The 14,014-nt window shown below is 33.8% G+C and overlaps 2 protein-coding genes across 2 annotated transcripts; both read left to right on the top strand.

Annotated features, from left to right (window-relative positions):
* The first annotated feature begins 1,637 nt into the window (after nt 1-1,637).
* LOC130982485 (ABC transporter G family member 14) lies at nt 1,638-4,708 on the top strand. Its single transcript, XM_057906506.1, has 5 exons — nt 1,638-1,932; nt 2,029-2,824; nt 2,907-3,089; nt 3,193-3,380; nt 3,895-4,708. The coding sequence occupies exons 1-5, from the start codon at nt 1,774-1,776 to the stop codon at nt 4,537-4,539; spliced, it is 1,971 nt and encodes a 656-aa protein (XP_057762489.1). The 5' UTR covers nt 1,638-1,773; the 3' UTR covers nt 4,540-4,708.
* Nucleotides 4,709-10,014: 5,306 nt separating this feature from the next.
* LOC130981826 (uncharacterized zinc finger CCHC domain-containing protein At4g19190) lies at nt 10,015-13,880 on the top strand. The gene is made up of 6 exons (XM_057905556.1): nt 10,015-10,390; nt 10,496-10,638; nt 10,778-10,906; nt 11,246-11,447; nt 12,214-12,328; nt 12,435-13,880. The coding sequence occupies exons 1-6, from the start codon at nt 10,097-10,099 to the stop codon at nt 13,472-13,474; spliced, it is 1,923 nt and encodes a 640-aa protein (XP_057761539.1). The 5' UTR covers nt 10,015-10,096; the 3' UTR covers nt 13,475-13,880.
* The last annotated feature ends 134 nt before the right edge of the window (nt 13,881-14,014 follow it).

The following is a 14,014-nucleotide window of genomic DNA, read 5'->3' as shown; positions in this document are numbered from 1 at the left end:
ATATTTTCTACAAATTTAGTGAAAATATTCGTTCATAAAAAAAAAATTTCCAAATCTAAATTATATACTAATAAACAAGTTTCTGAATTCTCATCCATTCATTCATTCAAATATATGAAAAAGGTGTTGATGAGTTCCATTACTATTTATAGATAAATTTGCATTTTCCTGTTATGAACAATGACAAATGAACCATACAGATGTCAGGATCCTCAAAGATATTCTCTCTCTCTCTCTCCCCACTTCAATCAGTGTGTCTTTAACAAACATAGAATTCTTTTGAAGGGTAAGAAACAACCTGAACAAGAAAGTGAAAAATGCATGCAGAGACATGTCATTAACCACTAACACTAATGTACCATTTTCTGCTCTCATAGTACATCTATATTTATATATGAATGAAGGAAATCAAATGATAAAAATCTCAGATTCTCATCATAACAGCTATGAAGATGCTTAAACCAAAAACACCTTTTTCCTTTATAGACATTGGATATTGTTATTAGCTCTGGTTTTTCACATTAATCTTAATTATACCTTAAGATCAATTATCCCAAAAAATGAGAATTATTGTTGGACAGAGAGAATATAACAGCTTCCAAAAGAAAATGGAAACATAACCTCCAGAAATGGTTAAACTAAGAACTAAGAAGGTTTAACAATGATAGATATGTAGAAAGATATATGTTTTGTATTCTTGTTAACATGGTGTTAAATAAGAAAGGCATTATGGTGAGTGACCCTGCAGTTTTACATTATTCAAATAGTGCTTTCTGTTTTTTCACATGCCTACAACATAGTATGAACAATGCATTAATAATCAAACCTCAAAAATTAAAGTAGAAGAAATCTAACATCAGAAAGCTCAAAATCTCTCTCTCTCTCTCTCTCAGGTGTATATCACTAGCTAGGCATGTTAATAAAGAGGCCACTTTCTTATATCAATTATGGTAATGTGGGCATAGACATTAATAGGTGCATTGCTGCTACCACTAATATTTATTGTCAGATCAGGTAGTACTAGCATTCTCTTTTTATAGGTTTCAAATCAAATCTTACATGCCATATTAAATCTATCTATCTATCTATCTGTATTGCATAAAATACAAAACAAAAATCATATGATGCTGTTTTACCATTTCCTTTCTTCTTGTCTACTTGTGCCATTTCTAGTCTTTGTTTTCTTTGTACCTTGAATTTTGAACCTACCCTTTTGGATTTTAACATATAAATGAAAGTGGAGGTTGGTTTTAATTTGCATCAATTACTGTTTATATTATTTGGTCTGCATGTAATAACATTATTGCTATTCCAATTTTAATGTCTATGAGTTGCATATGTCAATTTTAAACAGTCTTACTAAAAAAGTAGCAGATGATTAAGAGAAAACAGTGATGTCACCATTAAAGTTAAGATCTCACAAACCTAAATGTAGTGTTAATTAAAAAAAAAAAAGCAATGGCTCAGAATTTCTAGAGGTTTTGGGGTGAGAGCTTGGTCATGATAAAGAATAATGTGAGGTAAATAAATAAATAAAGGTGGGATTCCACAATGCAAAGGAAGGCCTAAAAATACTGTATTTGAACACAGTGAAGATCCTAAGCCTGTGCTATATATTTATGTGCTTTCTTTCTCCTCACATAACACATTGACAAGAAGTTAAAAGGAACTTCTTAACTTCTCTCAAAACCCCTCTATTATATTTCATCATTCACCACCATAAATCTCTATCATATCATCACTTTCTTTTATATTCTTTAACCATCATTAGCCATGCCACAAAACTGCATAGCACCAAAACCAGAATACAACACTAGTAGTAATAGTAGTAGTAGTACTCATCATCACTCTATGGAAGCAGCCTTAGAGAATAATAATACCAATGAACAACAATCCATACAGAAACTCACTATGTTCCCCATAACTTTGAAGGTAACACACTAATATAAATACTAGTTATAGTTACTCATTCATGGCATGTATATTAGTGTTGCAAAGTTACTTTGTGTTTTTTGGTTGAATTTTCAGTTTGAGGAATTGGTGTACAAAGTGAAACTAGAACAGAAAGGAGGATGTTGGGGAAGCAACAAATGGAGCTGCAAAGAGAAAACAATTCTGAATGGAATCAGTGGTTGTGTTTGCCCTGGTGAGATTCTTGCTATGCTTGGCCCTTCAGGGAGTGGCAAAACCACACTCCTTACAGCTCTCGGAGGCCGTCTCACCGGAAAACTCTCCGGTAAGATAACATACAACAACAATCCATTCTCAGGTTCAATCAAGAGAAGAACAGGTTTTGTAGCACAAGATGATGTTCTATATCCTCACCTAACTGTAACTGAAACACTATTCTTCACTGCACTTCTAAGGCTTCCAAAGACTTTAACAAGAGATGAGAAGGTTCATCATGTTGAGAGAGTGATCAGTGAATTGGGATTAACAAGGTGTAGGAGCAGCATGATTGGAGGACCTTTGTTCAGAGGAATTTCTGGTGGAGAAAAGAAGAGAGTTAGTATTGGACAAGAAATGCTTATTAATCCTAGCTTGTTGCTTCTTGATGAGCCTACTTCTGGTTTGGATTCCACAACTGCTCAGAGGATCTTGAACACTATTAAGAGACTCGCCGGCGGCGGAAGAACCGTTATAACCACCATTCACCAGCCATCTAGCAGGCTATACTACATGTTTGACAAGGTTGTGTTGCTCTCTGAAGGCTCTCCTATTTACTATGGTCCTGCTTCCACTGCTTTGGACTATTTCTCTTCACTTGGATTCTCTACTTCTGTCACTGTTAATCCTTCTGATCTCTTGCTTGATCTTGCCAATGGTAATTAATCAATATTTTGATATGTATACTAAGTTTAAGGATAACAATAATGTGATGATAACAATGGAAAACTTTGATTCAGGGATTGCTCCAGACTCAAAGCATGCAAGTGAACAAAGTGAGGGATTAGAACAAGAAAGGAAGCAAGTTAGAGAAGCTCTAATATCAGCTTATGATAAGAACATAGCAACAAATCTGAAAGCTGAGCTGTGCAGTGTTGAGGTGAACAACTACAACAACATGATGATCAAAGATGCTTGTGCAAGTAGGTCTTTCTTTTCCAGCTACCCTTTTTGAGTTTTCAGTGAAAAAGATATTGCTCATCAATGGTCTTAATCCTTCTTTCTGTTGATGAAAATTTGATGCAGGGAATCAGATAAATCAGGAGCAATGGTGCACAAGTTGGTGGCATCAGTTTAAAGTACTATTGCAGAGGGGAGTGAGGGAGAGAAGGTTTGAAGCATTCAATAGGCTGAGAATATTCCAAGTCATAAGTGTTGCTTTTCTTGGTGGACTCTTGTGGTGGCATACCCCAGAATCACACATTGAAGATCGGGTAAGAAAATTTTTGCATTCAGTTATCAAGTTTAGCTTCTTTTCTACTTTTGTTATAACTCATAATAACATCATTTAACCTTAAACAGAAAAAAAAGGTTATGGAATGTAATTGACCTTTAACATATGAATGAAATTTACTTTATTTTCCTTTTCAATTTCCCTTGTCAAACATCACATCTTGAAATATCTAAAATTCTGAAACTAATCAAGATTAGCATTGATTGATTGAACCACATTTACTTTGTTATCTCAAAATTGATATTTAAACAATTTAAAAGTTGTTAATCTAGTTTTATAGTTTTCAAAAGGTATCAACTTTGTAAATCAAAGTTATAACTAAAAGTAAGTTATTAGGTGTAGACAACCATAGTAAAAAGTACTTAAATTTCTATGCAGTTTCTGTGATATGGATTAGAAACAGTCCAAGAAATCTAAAGTTTGAAACTTGGACTATGTTGTTTTAAAGCCCTTAGGAGGGGCTAACATGGGGTTATTGTGTGGTGAAAATGCAGGTAGCATTGCTGTTTTTCTTCTCAGTTTTCTGGGGATTCTACCCTCTATACAATGCAGTATTCACATTCCCACAAGAGAGGAGAATGCTGATAAAGGAAAGATCTTCAGGAATGTACAGGCTGTCTTCCTACTTCTTAGCAAGAACAATAGGAGACTTGCCATTGGAGCTTGCACTTCCAACTGCATTTGTGTTCATAATCTATTGGATGGGAGGACTCAAACCTGATCCTGTTACATTCATCCTTTCTCTTCTTGTTGTTCTCTACAGTGTCCTTGTTTCTCAAAGCTTAGGCTTAGCATTTGGTGCTATATTAATGGAGATCAAACAAGCAACCACTCTAGCTTCTGTCACAACCCTTGTGTTCCTCATTGCTGGTGGATACTATGTTCAACAGATTCCACCTTTTATAGTGTGGCTAAAGTACTTGAGCTATAGCTACTACTGTTACAAGCTTCTTCTTGGTGTTCAATACACTCAAGATGATTACTATGAATGCTCAAAGGGTGTGATGTGCAAGGTTGCTGATTTTCCACCAATCAAATCAATGGGATTGAATCATCTTTGGGTTGATGTTTGCATTATGGCACTTATGTTGGTTGGTTATAGACTAATTGCTTATTTAGCACTCAATAGAGTAAGGTAGATTCATACACATAGCAAGGAAGAAGAAGAATTTCAAGAAAGGTTTTTGTACTAATTCAAACTGAGCAATAATATTACTACTAATAATAACTAGAATTATATTAGGCTTTTCATGTTACTTCATGTAATCAAATCAAATATAAATATATATGTATCAAAATCTCCCTCAACGATTGAGAGATAAGTAGCAAGATTTTTCTATAATACTACCAAGGTGTTGTTACTTTAGAATAAGTTTCATTCATGTGCCTAAACATAAGGGATATGCCACTTGATAAGAAGTAATGATAATAATATCACACACAAAATCTAATATGTAAGAGAGAAAGAAAAAAGGTCAAATATATCAGCAAGATGTTAAGTCTCTCAAGAGGGTCTTCATCTGAAAAAATAACTCTCCCATGGACCATTTTTGAGGCCTTAAAAGCCATAATTTCCTCGTTTCATGTTTTCCTGCATAATTTGTGACTAGAGAGATTACATTTGTGACTCGGTGAGAAGACGTTTAGTTGAGAGGACGGGAAGAATTGGCTTTAGTTTTGACGTTAACATGTTTAGGAAAAACACAAAATTTTGACCTGGCTATGTCTTCAGGAGACTTTTTCTACCGCTGCATTTTGTTTTAAGAGGGGCATTTCGCACATGAATAGCTGTTCATGATGTTTTTCAGGTCAGAAATCAGTTTTACATTGATATATTCGGGATTGTCCAAAACCCCAGCTAGTTTGGCAAGCTTTAGAGATCTCCAGTCAACCACTGAATTTGATGAGTTGGTTCTTACATAATAGCAAACGTCTTTTTAGATTTTTTTCTGGTTTCTAGTGGATTTGACATTCGAGAAATAATGAGATTTTTCATCCCCACGAGCCTTGGACCACTAGGGTCTGTAAGTGAGTCAAGCCAGCTCGAACTCAACTCGTTAATAGCTCAACAAGCTAAACTCGAGCTGGTGAGCTAAGTTTGAACTTAGAATTGAGCTCATAAATTAAATGACCCGAACTTGAACTTGGATAAGTTTAGTTCATTAGCTTGTGAGGTGGCTCGATTATATATATATATATATATATATATATATATATATATATATATATATATATATTAATATACATATCCTATATACATTTAATTTATATTTTTAATATTATATATATTAATGATCTTGATTATTTAAAATTTTATATTTATTTTTAATATATAATTTTGATGTAAGGCCTAAATAAAAAATTTATGATTTATTGATAGATAAACAATATATAAAATTGACTTTTTAAATATTTTTAAAATATATAAGTTATAATTTATTGATATAGAATTATCGATTATGTTCTTATTATTTGAGCCAGCTCGTGAGCTTTCGGTGAGTCGAGCTTGAGTTTAAGAAATAGACTCGATTGTTAATGAGTCGAGCCGTGAGCCAAACTCAATTTTTGTGAGTCGAGCTTGAGCTTGGTCTAACTCGACTCAACTCGGCTCACTTCCAGTCTTATGGACCACGGATAAGGTGATTGGTATGACTTTATCCTTGGAAAAGGAGTTCCGGAATATTTTTGAGTTGCAACAAGTGTCTATCTTCTCCACCATTAGTAGTTCTTGGATTTCTCTCTTGATGGGTACCTTTAATATTAATTGTGATGCTAGCTATTTTGGCAATGGTGTTCGGGTTGGTTTTGCCTGTGTTAGCAGAGATTGAAAGGAAAGGTGACAACGAGATTGTCTGAGAACAATTGAGAGTCATAGTATTCTATAATGAGAGTTGTTTGCTATTTAGAAAGGCTTGGAACTCGGGACAGAGATATATTATATGTGAGACAGACTATGTGGAGGCCTTTATTATGGTCAATAATTTACGGGATTGATCTGGTTTTATTGATCTTTTGGTGTTGAAAATCTAACATATCATATCTTAAAAATGACGTGCTGATCTTCGATTGATCATAAAAAATGCAAATACAATAGCAGACATCATAGCAAAGACCGCAATGAAAATCTTTTCTCTCCAAGTAAAACTTCTATTGCCTTGAAAGTAATTTTTTATTTATTTTTTCTTTCTTGGTTATTGTTTGTTTTTCTTTCCTGTCACAAAAAAAAAATTGAATTCTCCAAAAAGCATGAGTAATGTTATAAAGAAGTTTTTAATATTAGCAAGGTTCTAAATATCAAACGGATCAATGAATCAGTAAAATTATACGTTTAAGGTTTAACCAAAATTCAACCAAAATTAAATTAAATATAATAAAATAATATATTTATGTATAAAGTATATACTTAAAAAAAAATTAATGTCTTTTGTAAATTATAATTTACTATTTTAAATCGGTTTGACTGATCAATTCGTTTTTTGACTGATTTTTTTTTTATTTTTTAACTAATTTGTTGCCAAGAGGTTTTTATCTTGAACCAAATCGATTAGTGACCAATTTCTAGTTGACTGGGTCAAACCAGTAAATTGATATGGTTCTCAAAACCATGATATTTGGTTATCCGATTGGCCGAAGAATATCATCATAAACTTTGGTTGAATTTTCACTTATGATATTTTAATTAGAATGGCCATTATTAACACTTGAAACAACCAAGTCACATCCATCATCAAGTAATGCTAAGATGATGGCAGATGGAATAAGCTAAGGTTAATTAACCCAAAAATAATGAAGAAAGTGGTGGGTGGATATAGCAATGTGTTTTGTGTGTACCCTTTAAGACCAATGAAATCATAATGTTGATAATTGATGTAAAATAAGAAATGACATACAAAAGATCCGTGTCACACTCTACTTCAGCATAGTGCTTTATCCACTCTAAATCACTTTGAATTTGAGAGAAAAAGGACTATAACCACAGTAACATTTCAAACAGGGAACATTATCAATATCAAAGAGTAAAATAAAGATGAAAATTTCAAACATGTAATATATGTTTACTCTTATGAGATCAATAAGGAAGCAGTAAAGAATCATTACTACAGAAAAGTAGTTAAAAAGAAGAGTGACTTCATAAATTATTAAAACATGATTATGAACTTGACATTGCTCATTTTTCTACTATCTTTATGCAAACTTATTATCAAATTATTACTCTTTTCAAATTATTTACCTATGTGTCATTGTTTTTATAATGGTGGCATTTAAAAAGATACAATTATTTATATGTTTCATCTTACCCATTTAAGTTTTTTGAGAGAAGTGGTTCTATGATATTAGAATTATTATGTATTATAGTTATTATTCATAAACTCGAATATTAGAAGTGTAAAACCGTTGAAATTATCTCGAAAAGCAATATTTTTTTGTGGATAAAATAGTAAAATATCTTTTAGATACAAAAATGCTCTATTTATTAAGGAAACTATTGGTTCAAATTAAAAGCTTTTTAATATTTATATTGAGAAAACAGTGGTATTATTAACTGTTATTAGAATTTTGTGTGTTATTCAGGAGTGTGAAAGATGGCTATCAATAAATCGAAAGGTCCGATTTAGGGTTTTTAACTACAAAATCAACCCAACAATTTTCTCCGAACTTTAAAAAGAAAGAGAAACTGATCACACAATATCGAAAGTCCGATTTATATAAATCACCCGAATTTAAATTCACCAATCCCAAATCAAATTCTAAGGTTTTTCTCCTCCGCAATTCTGAGTCTCCGATTTGTGGATTGTTATTTAAAAAAAAAATATGTCTCCGTATCCATTAAAATCAAGACAACAATTCATAATAGTGAAAAACACTTAATGGGAATCCATTACTAAAAAAATTAGCCTCAAATCGATGTTTCATAACAGAAAAGGAACATTCCCTTGTTTTGAATATCATCCATTAGAGGCCTAAAGTTTATTGTACAAACCCCACGTTGAGATGTCCAAACAACCAAAGGAATCTTATACTCTTAGGAAGATTAGGTCCTAGAACAATGCATGCCACTGACCTTAGCATACATATTTGACCAAAAATATGAAAAATAAAATGAAAAAGGGTCATGATGGCAGTAAAATATGCTGTATGTTTCCCAACATTATAACTAAAAAGAATAAACTAATTTGAGGAATCTTAACTTATGAAAGAAAGAAATGAATCATATCCTTAACAGATGTTGTTTATTAGCATTTAGTTAACCATGAATCCATGATATAGTTCATTGATACTAACACGAAATTTTTGTCAAAGTTGATAACAAAAGGATTCCAAAATTTTTTTGTCATAGGAACTAGATACCACTAGAAGAGTTCAACATTTGTAGGCTTTTCTAGATTGATGAAATAAAATCCAGTGGGAAACCATGGAATTGAAATTTGAAACATTGTAACATGTGAGTGGAATTTTGAGTGGTATGGACTTGTCCATGGCAGTGATGCTATATTCCCAGCACATTGCAAATGTCCAAAGTGCTGCTAGCATAGCATCATTGAATTTCATTCATTCAAAATAAAAGGCCAACATAAAAGTCTTGCTTGCTTCTCCATAAAGAATAAAAGAGAAAAAAAAAATCAAGAAATTCAAATGACATGTACCTAATTTCTACACACCAAACTAACAATATTCTTAATTGTAACCAAACTAACAATATTGACATTCTCTGCTGCTTGTGATAGTTGCCTACTTGGTTTATGAGCTTTGACAATAATTGAAGTTCATAATGAAAGTTTTATTATGTTACAATTGATCTTTGTTTTCCTCTAAATGAAATAATACCCTATTTCCATACCAAGTATGCTCAAGTAAATTGTTAGTTGTGATTAAATGAGACACCAGATCTATAATAAAAATAAGAATAAAATTTCATAGTTCATAATAAGAGTGAAATTTACTTGAGGTATAGTCCAAAGTTAAATTGAGAACTTTATTTTTTTTTTTTAACCAGTATTGTTTCACTTTTGATAAATTAGACAAACAATTTTAAACACTATAGCATTCACCTAATACTATATACCTCTAGAATTATATTTCTTCATCCTTTTTGAACTGCCATTGAGATTCTCCAGTGTGATGCTTGTAACTCTCCTTCTAGAGCCTCAAAGTCAATTTTATTAAAACTTCCAAGACTTATTTTCTTTTTGGTGTCTAAAAAGAAATAGTTATAGTTGTCCTCATTGTAGTTAATCATATACAGTTTTTTTTTGGTGACACAATCATATACAGTTTGCCTAGGGAACAAATTTTTTATTTTGATCCATAATTAGTAAATAGACAATGATTAAGATTTTTTTTTTAAAATTAGGAATGAGACTCAAACTCAAAATTTTTAAATGAAAATAAAAAGACTATACCATTTAAGTTATAGTTTGTTGGACTAAGATTTAAGAAAAAAATTAAAATTAATTAATTTTAGTTGAAAAACAGTTTGTTTTCTAATTTTTTTACCACATATTAATTCAAGTTAAATTGAAAAAGAATTAAACAATAAAAATTTATTATTTTTTTAATTTGTTTTAAACTTAATTATCCATTATTATTCACCAAAAATAATAGAAACAATCAGAAGAAAGAAACGACGCCCGTTCCGCCGAGTCTTCTCGTTATTCAATAATCTTGCTCGGAGAGAGAGAGAGAGAGAGAGAGAAGATGGATGGAGAAGAAGGAGGAGGCATAAGGCTGAGCAAGAGGTTCAACGACAACGGCGGCGGCGGCGGCGGCGAGGTCGACTACAAGACGAAATCTGGAACCGCGTGGAGCCACTCTTACCTGAACCAGAAGCCATGGCACCCTCTCTCTTACCCGAACCAGCGTCGCAAGTGGATCGCGGAGCAGACCCACGCCCACCGCCAGCGACGTTCCGAAGAGGTGGCGCGTGAGTACGCTCAGGAGCAAGAGTTCTTCCGCCAGACCAATCTCATCTCCAAGAAAGACAAGGAAAAGGTATAAAGCTCCCTCTTTTATACCTACCCTCTTCCTTTTTCCCTATTTCCTTTATTGGGTCGCAATTTTCCCTTCAATTTTGCTAATGGGGTCAATTGGGTTTAGGTGGAGTTGATGCAAGCTGTTAGCTTTATGTATGTTCGTCCTCCTGGTTACAACGCTGAGGCTGCCAAAGCTGCCGAGTTAGCTGATGAGAAGAGAAAAGAGGAATTGAGTAATGGTGCTGGAGGACCCTCATCCTCTTCAGTGTAATTCTATTTGTCTACTACTTCTGAATTATTGTTGTTGTTTTTTTCAGTGAATGAGAGGTTAAAAGTTGGATTCTTTTTTTCAGTTATTTGGTGGCTTGATTTGTTTGTTAATTCGTTCCATTGATTTGCTATGCAGGCCGCCGAGTTCCTTGCCTGACAAGGATCATTTAGGTGAAGAGAAGAAGAAGAAACCAAGGCCTAAAGATGTTTTTGGTCGCCCTCTGCCAACCGAAGAAGAATTTGAGATTCTGAAAAATGCACCAAAGTATGTATATCCATTAGGTTTATTTATTTTCTGTGTTGTTTTGTCATTAATTATGATTTAGAGAGCTGTGTTATTTTCTTTTGTTAAATCATGGAAATGGGAGCTGTGTTAAGTCAACATTCAGATGTTGAAAGTGGTTGAAATCTGTAGTAACAAGTGCTGCCGAGATTAGATCACTTTGTTAGGTGATTGTAAATTTCTGTGTCATTTCCATCCATTGCTTTTTAACACAATTCAGTGTGTTTCATGGTTAAACTGTTTTGCTTCCATGAGTACTGGTACAACATGGATTGTTATTGATTTATTTAGTTGTAATCTTAGTAACTGAATGCTTTTTAGGCTGGAAACAGGAGTTGCTGGTAGGGTAAAACCTTTTGGAGTTGAGGTTCGCAATGTAAAATGTTTAAGATGTGGGAACTACGGCCATCAAAGTGGTGATCGTGAATGTCCCTTGAAGGATGTTATAATGCCTAATGAAGAGAGCAGATTGAAAAGAGATGACCCCTTGAATGCTATCCTCGCGCACACAGACCCTACTGAGGTCAGTTACTCACGTTTAGTATACTATTGTTTTGAGAATTTCACAATTTAGTCTTGACAATGTCAACTGTTTCACTTATGCATCATTTGAGTTTGGCTAATTTAAAATGTTATAAGTTAATTCTTTGACAAATTTGAAATTTGTTTGCATATGAATGTTACTTGCTTTTCTTTTACTTTTTTTTTCATCCTTCCATTAAGTAATACATTGTTCAACTCAATCACACCATGATACCACTAAACTGCAATATGTTTGTTACAGCCTTACCAAAAAATAAAAAATAAAAAATAAAGGAAGAAAGAAAGAAAGAAAAAGAAAACAAGTTTATATTGCATTGTGTAGGCGTATATCTGATTGCAAATTGATATTCACATTTGCTGAGAATCCCATTAAGAAAAATGTCAATTGCACCTGTCCTCCTAAATCTCTAACCCAATTTCTATTTTCTTTGAGATCTAAGGAGCCTAAATTGCATGTATATGGACTTTGCATATTTTTTCTTCTACATGCGCTGATTCAGACGAAAGTCTTGGAAAAGAAAGATCCTTCCCATGTGGATTAGGAATCTTTAAGTCAGGATCCTACCAAATTCCATAATAGTTACACTGGTTTACTGTTGGTTATTGCATTCTTATGTACTTGTAATGCAAATTATTGTCTAGATGCAGTTAAGATGAATATCGCTCCCCCCCCCCCCCCCCCCCCCAACATTTAAACATATGAATATATATCTTAATCTTAATTCTGCTGTTTGGCAATGATTCAGCCTCTAAAATGGGAGCTCAAGCAGAAGCCAGGAATCAGTCCTCCTCGAGGAGGGTTCAAACCGGATGATCCCAACCAGCAAATTGTTGCTGAGGAAATATTTGACGAGTATGGAGGTAACTGCTTGCTGCCCTTATTTAATAAAATATTTGGTACACCTTGGAGTCTTGGATGGATAGTATCCCTGATTTTTCCAAGTCCACAATGACCACCATTTTACAGGTTTTCTTGGTATGGATAGTATCCCTGATTTGTTGACCAACTTCTCTAAGAAACCAAAGAAGTCCAAAAAGAGCAAGTGCAAGAATCAGCAACTAAATTCTGGAAGTGAGGGATCTCTAGATGATGGAGAGAAGAAATCAAAGAAGGTAAAGCTAAACAAAAAGAAGAAAAATCATGTGTCGAGTTCGGCAGACACTTCAGATTATGAAAAGGATCGAAGAAAGAGCAGACGCAAGAGTTCTTATTCTTTAGAAGATTCTGACAGGGACAAGTTTGACCATAGCAAAAGGACTAAACATGAGATGCCCAAAGGTTCTTCTCGTCATAGTCATAAGAGTAAACATGACAGACAAAGGCATTCTTATTCAAGTGAAGATTCTGACAGTAACAGGGATGACCAAAGTAGAAAGAATATACAAAATCATAAGAGGAAACATGGTAGAAAAAGACATTATTATTCATCTGAGGATTCGAAAAACAGTGAGAAGCATTGTTCATCTGATGATTCGGACTGCGACAGAGATGATAAAAGGAGAAAGATTATACAAAAGCATAAGAGAAAACATAGCAGAAAAAGGCATTCTAATTCATCCGAGGACTCTGGTCCTGACGATCATCATGGAAATGACAAGAGTAGGGACAAGAATTCAAACTCCTCGGATGATTCTAATCATAGAAGGTGCAACCATAGGAAGTCTTCGGCAGCCGATCGAGATTCCCAAAAGCATAACAGAAATGATGATTTTGATCCCTACCGCGGAAAACAGAAGAACGTATCTAAGAATTTATATTCATCTGAAGATTCTGATGTTGACACAGTTGATCGGAGTAGAAAGATCGAACAAAAGGATCGCTATATACCCGAGGGTTCTGAACATCCTAGGTGTGATGCGAGTAGGGAGAGAAGAAAAAAGGATTACTATTCATCTAAGGATTCTGGTGCTGACAGGTATCACAGATATGAACATTCTTATTCATCTGAATCTGATGGTTATCATCATCAGAGGCATTTGAGAAGGCAAGGTCACAAGCACCGGTAAGATCATTCTGATTCTCAGAAGCATCACAGAAATGGTTAAAGTAGATCAGGGATTGGGATGCCAAAATAGTGAAGACCTCTTTAGTCTTTATCATCACTATGATGAACGTATTCATTTGTTTGATCCATGTTTAGATGTTCTTTTCCTTTGTTCTCCGATCCTCTTATAACATTTGTGATTTGTGTGCTAGGCCAATGTATATTTACTTATAGTTGCCTGCTGCTTTAGTTACGCACGTGGAGGCTGAATTCAAGCTTGTTTAACATCTAATCACCTCTTTTTGGAGGGTCTTTAACATATATCTTCTTTTTCACTTGAATAATCACTCCGTGGAGAAAGCTAGCGTTATATGAAATTATGAATGTCCACTAGTGTCGACCAAAATATTAAGCCGAAAGTCCAAAAAGAATATAACGGAAAAAGTGTGCATTAAACAAACTCGTAAGGCATTCAATATTTCAATGTGGTTCGCCAAATTGTGCTGTGTTTATTGTCCAAAGTCCACAGTGCCTCGGTCACATATACACAGTTTCTTATTTT

Source organism: Arachis stenosperma, chromosome 5 (genome assembly GCF_014773155.1).
Source record: "Arachis stenosperma cultivar V10309 chromosome 5, arast.V10309.gnm1.PFL2, whole genome shotgun sequence".
Lineage (NCBI taxonomy): Eukaryota > Viridiplantae > Streptophyta > Magnoliopsida > Fabales > Fabaceae > Arachis > Arachis stenosperma.
Note: the sequence above shows the minus strand (reverse complement) of the source record. Positions and strands in the feature narration are given on the sequence as shown.

What these genes read in the sequence shown, in the direction of transcription:
- LOC130982485 (XM_057906506.1), top strand. Translation starts at nt 1,774, where the DNA reads ATGCCACAAAACTGCATAGCACCAAAACCAGAATACAACACTAGTAGT. An exon ending in CTTGCTTGATCTTGCCAATG is followed by an intron (nt 2,825 to 2,906) that starts GTAATTAATCAA and finishes ACTTTGATTCAG; the next exon opens with GGATTGCTCCAGACTCAAAG. An exon ending in GATCAAAGATGCTTGTGCAA is followed by an intron (nt 3,090 to 3,192) that starts GTAGGTCTTTCT and finishes AATTTGATGCAG; the next exon opens with GGAATCAGATAAATCAGGAG.
- LOC130981826 (XM_057905556.1), top strand. Translation starts at nt 10,097, where the DNA reads ATGGATGGAGAAGAAGGAGGAGGCATAAGGCTGAGCAAGAGGTTCAAC. An exon ending in GGACCCTCATCCTCTTCAGT is followed by an intron (nt 10,639 to 10,777) that starts GTAATTCTATTT and finishes TTTGCTATGCAG; the next exon opens with GCCGCCGAGTTCCTTGCCTG. An exon ending in AATATTTGACGAGTATGGAG is followed by an intron (nt 12,329 to 12,434) that starts GTAACTGCTTGC and finishes ACCATTTTACAG; the next exon opens with GTTTTCTTGGTATGGATAGT.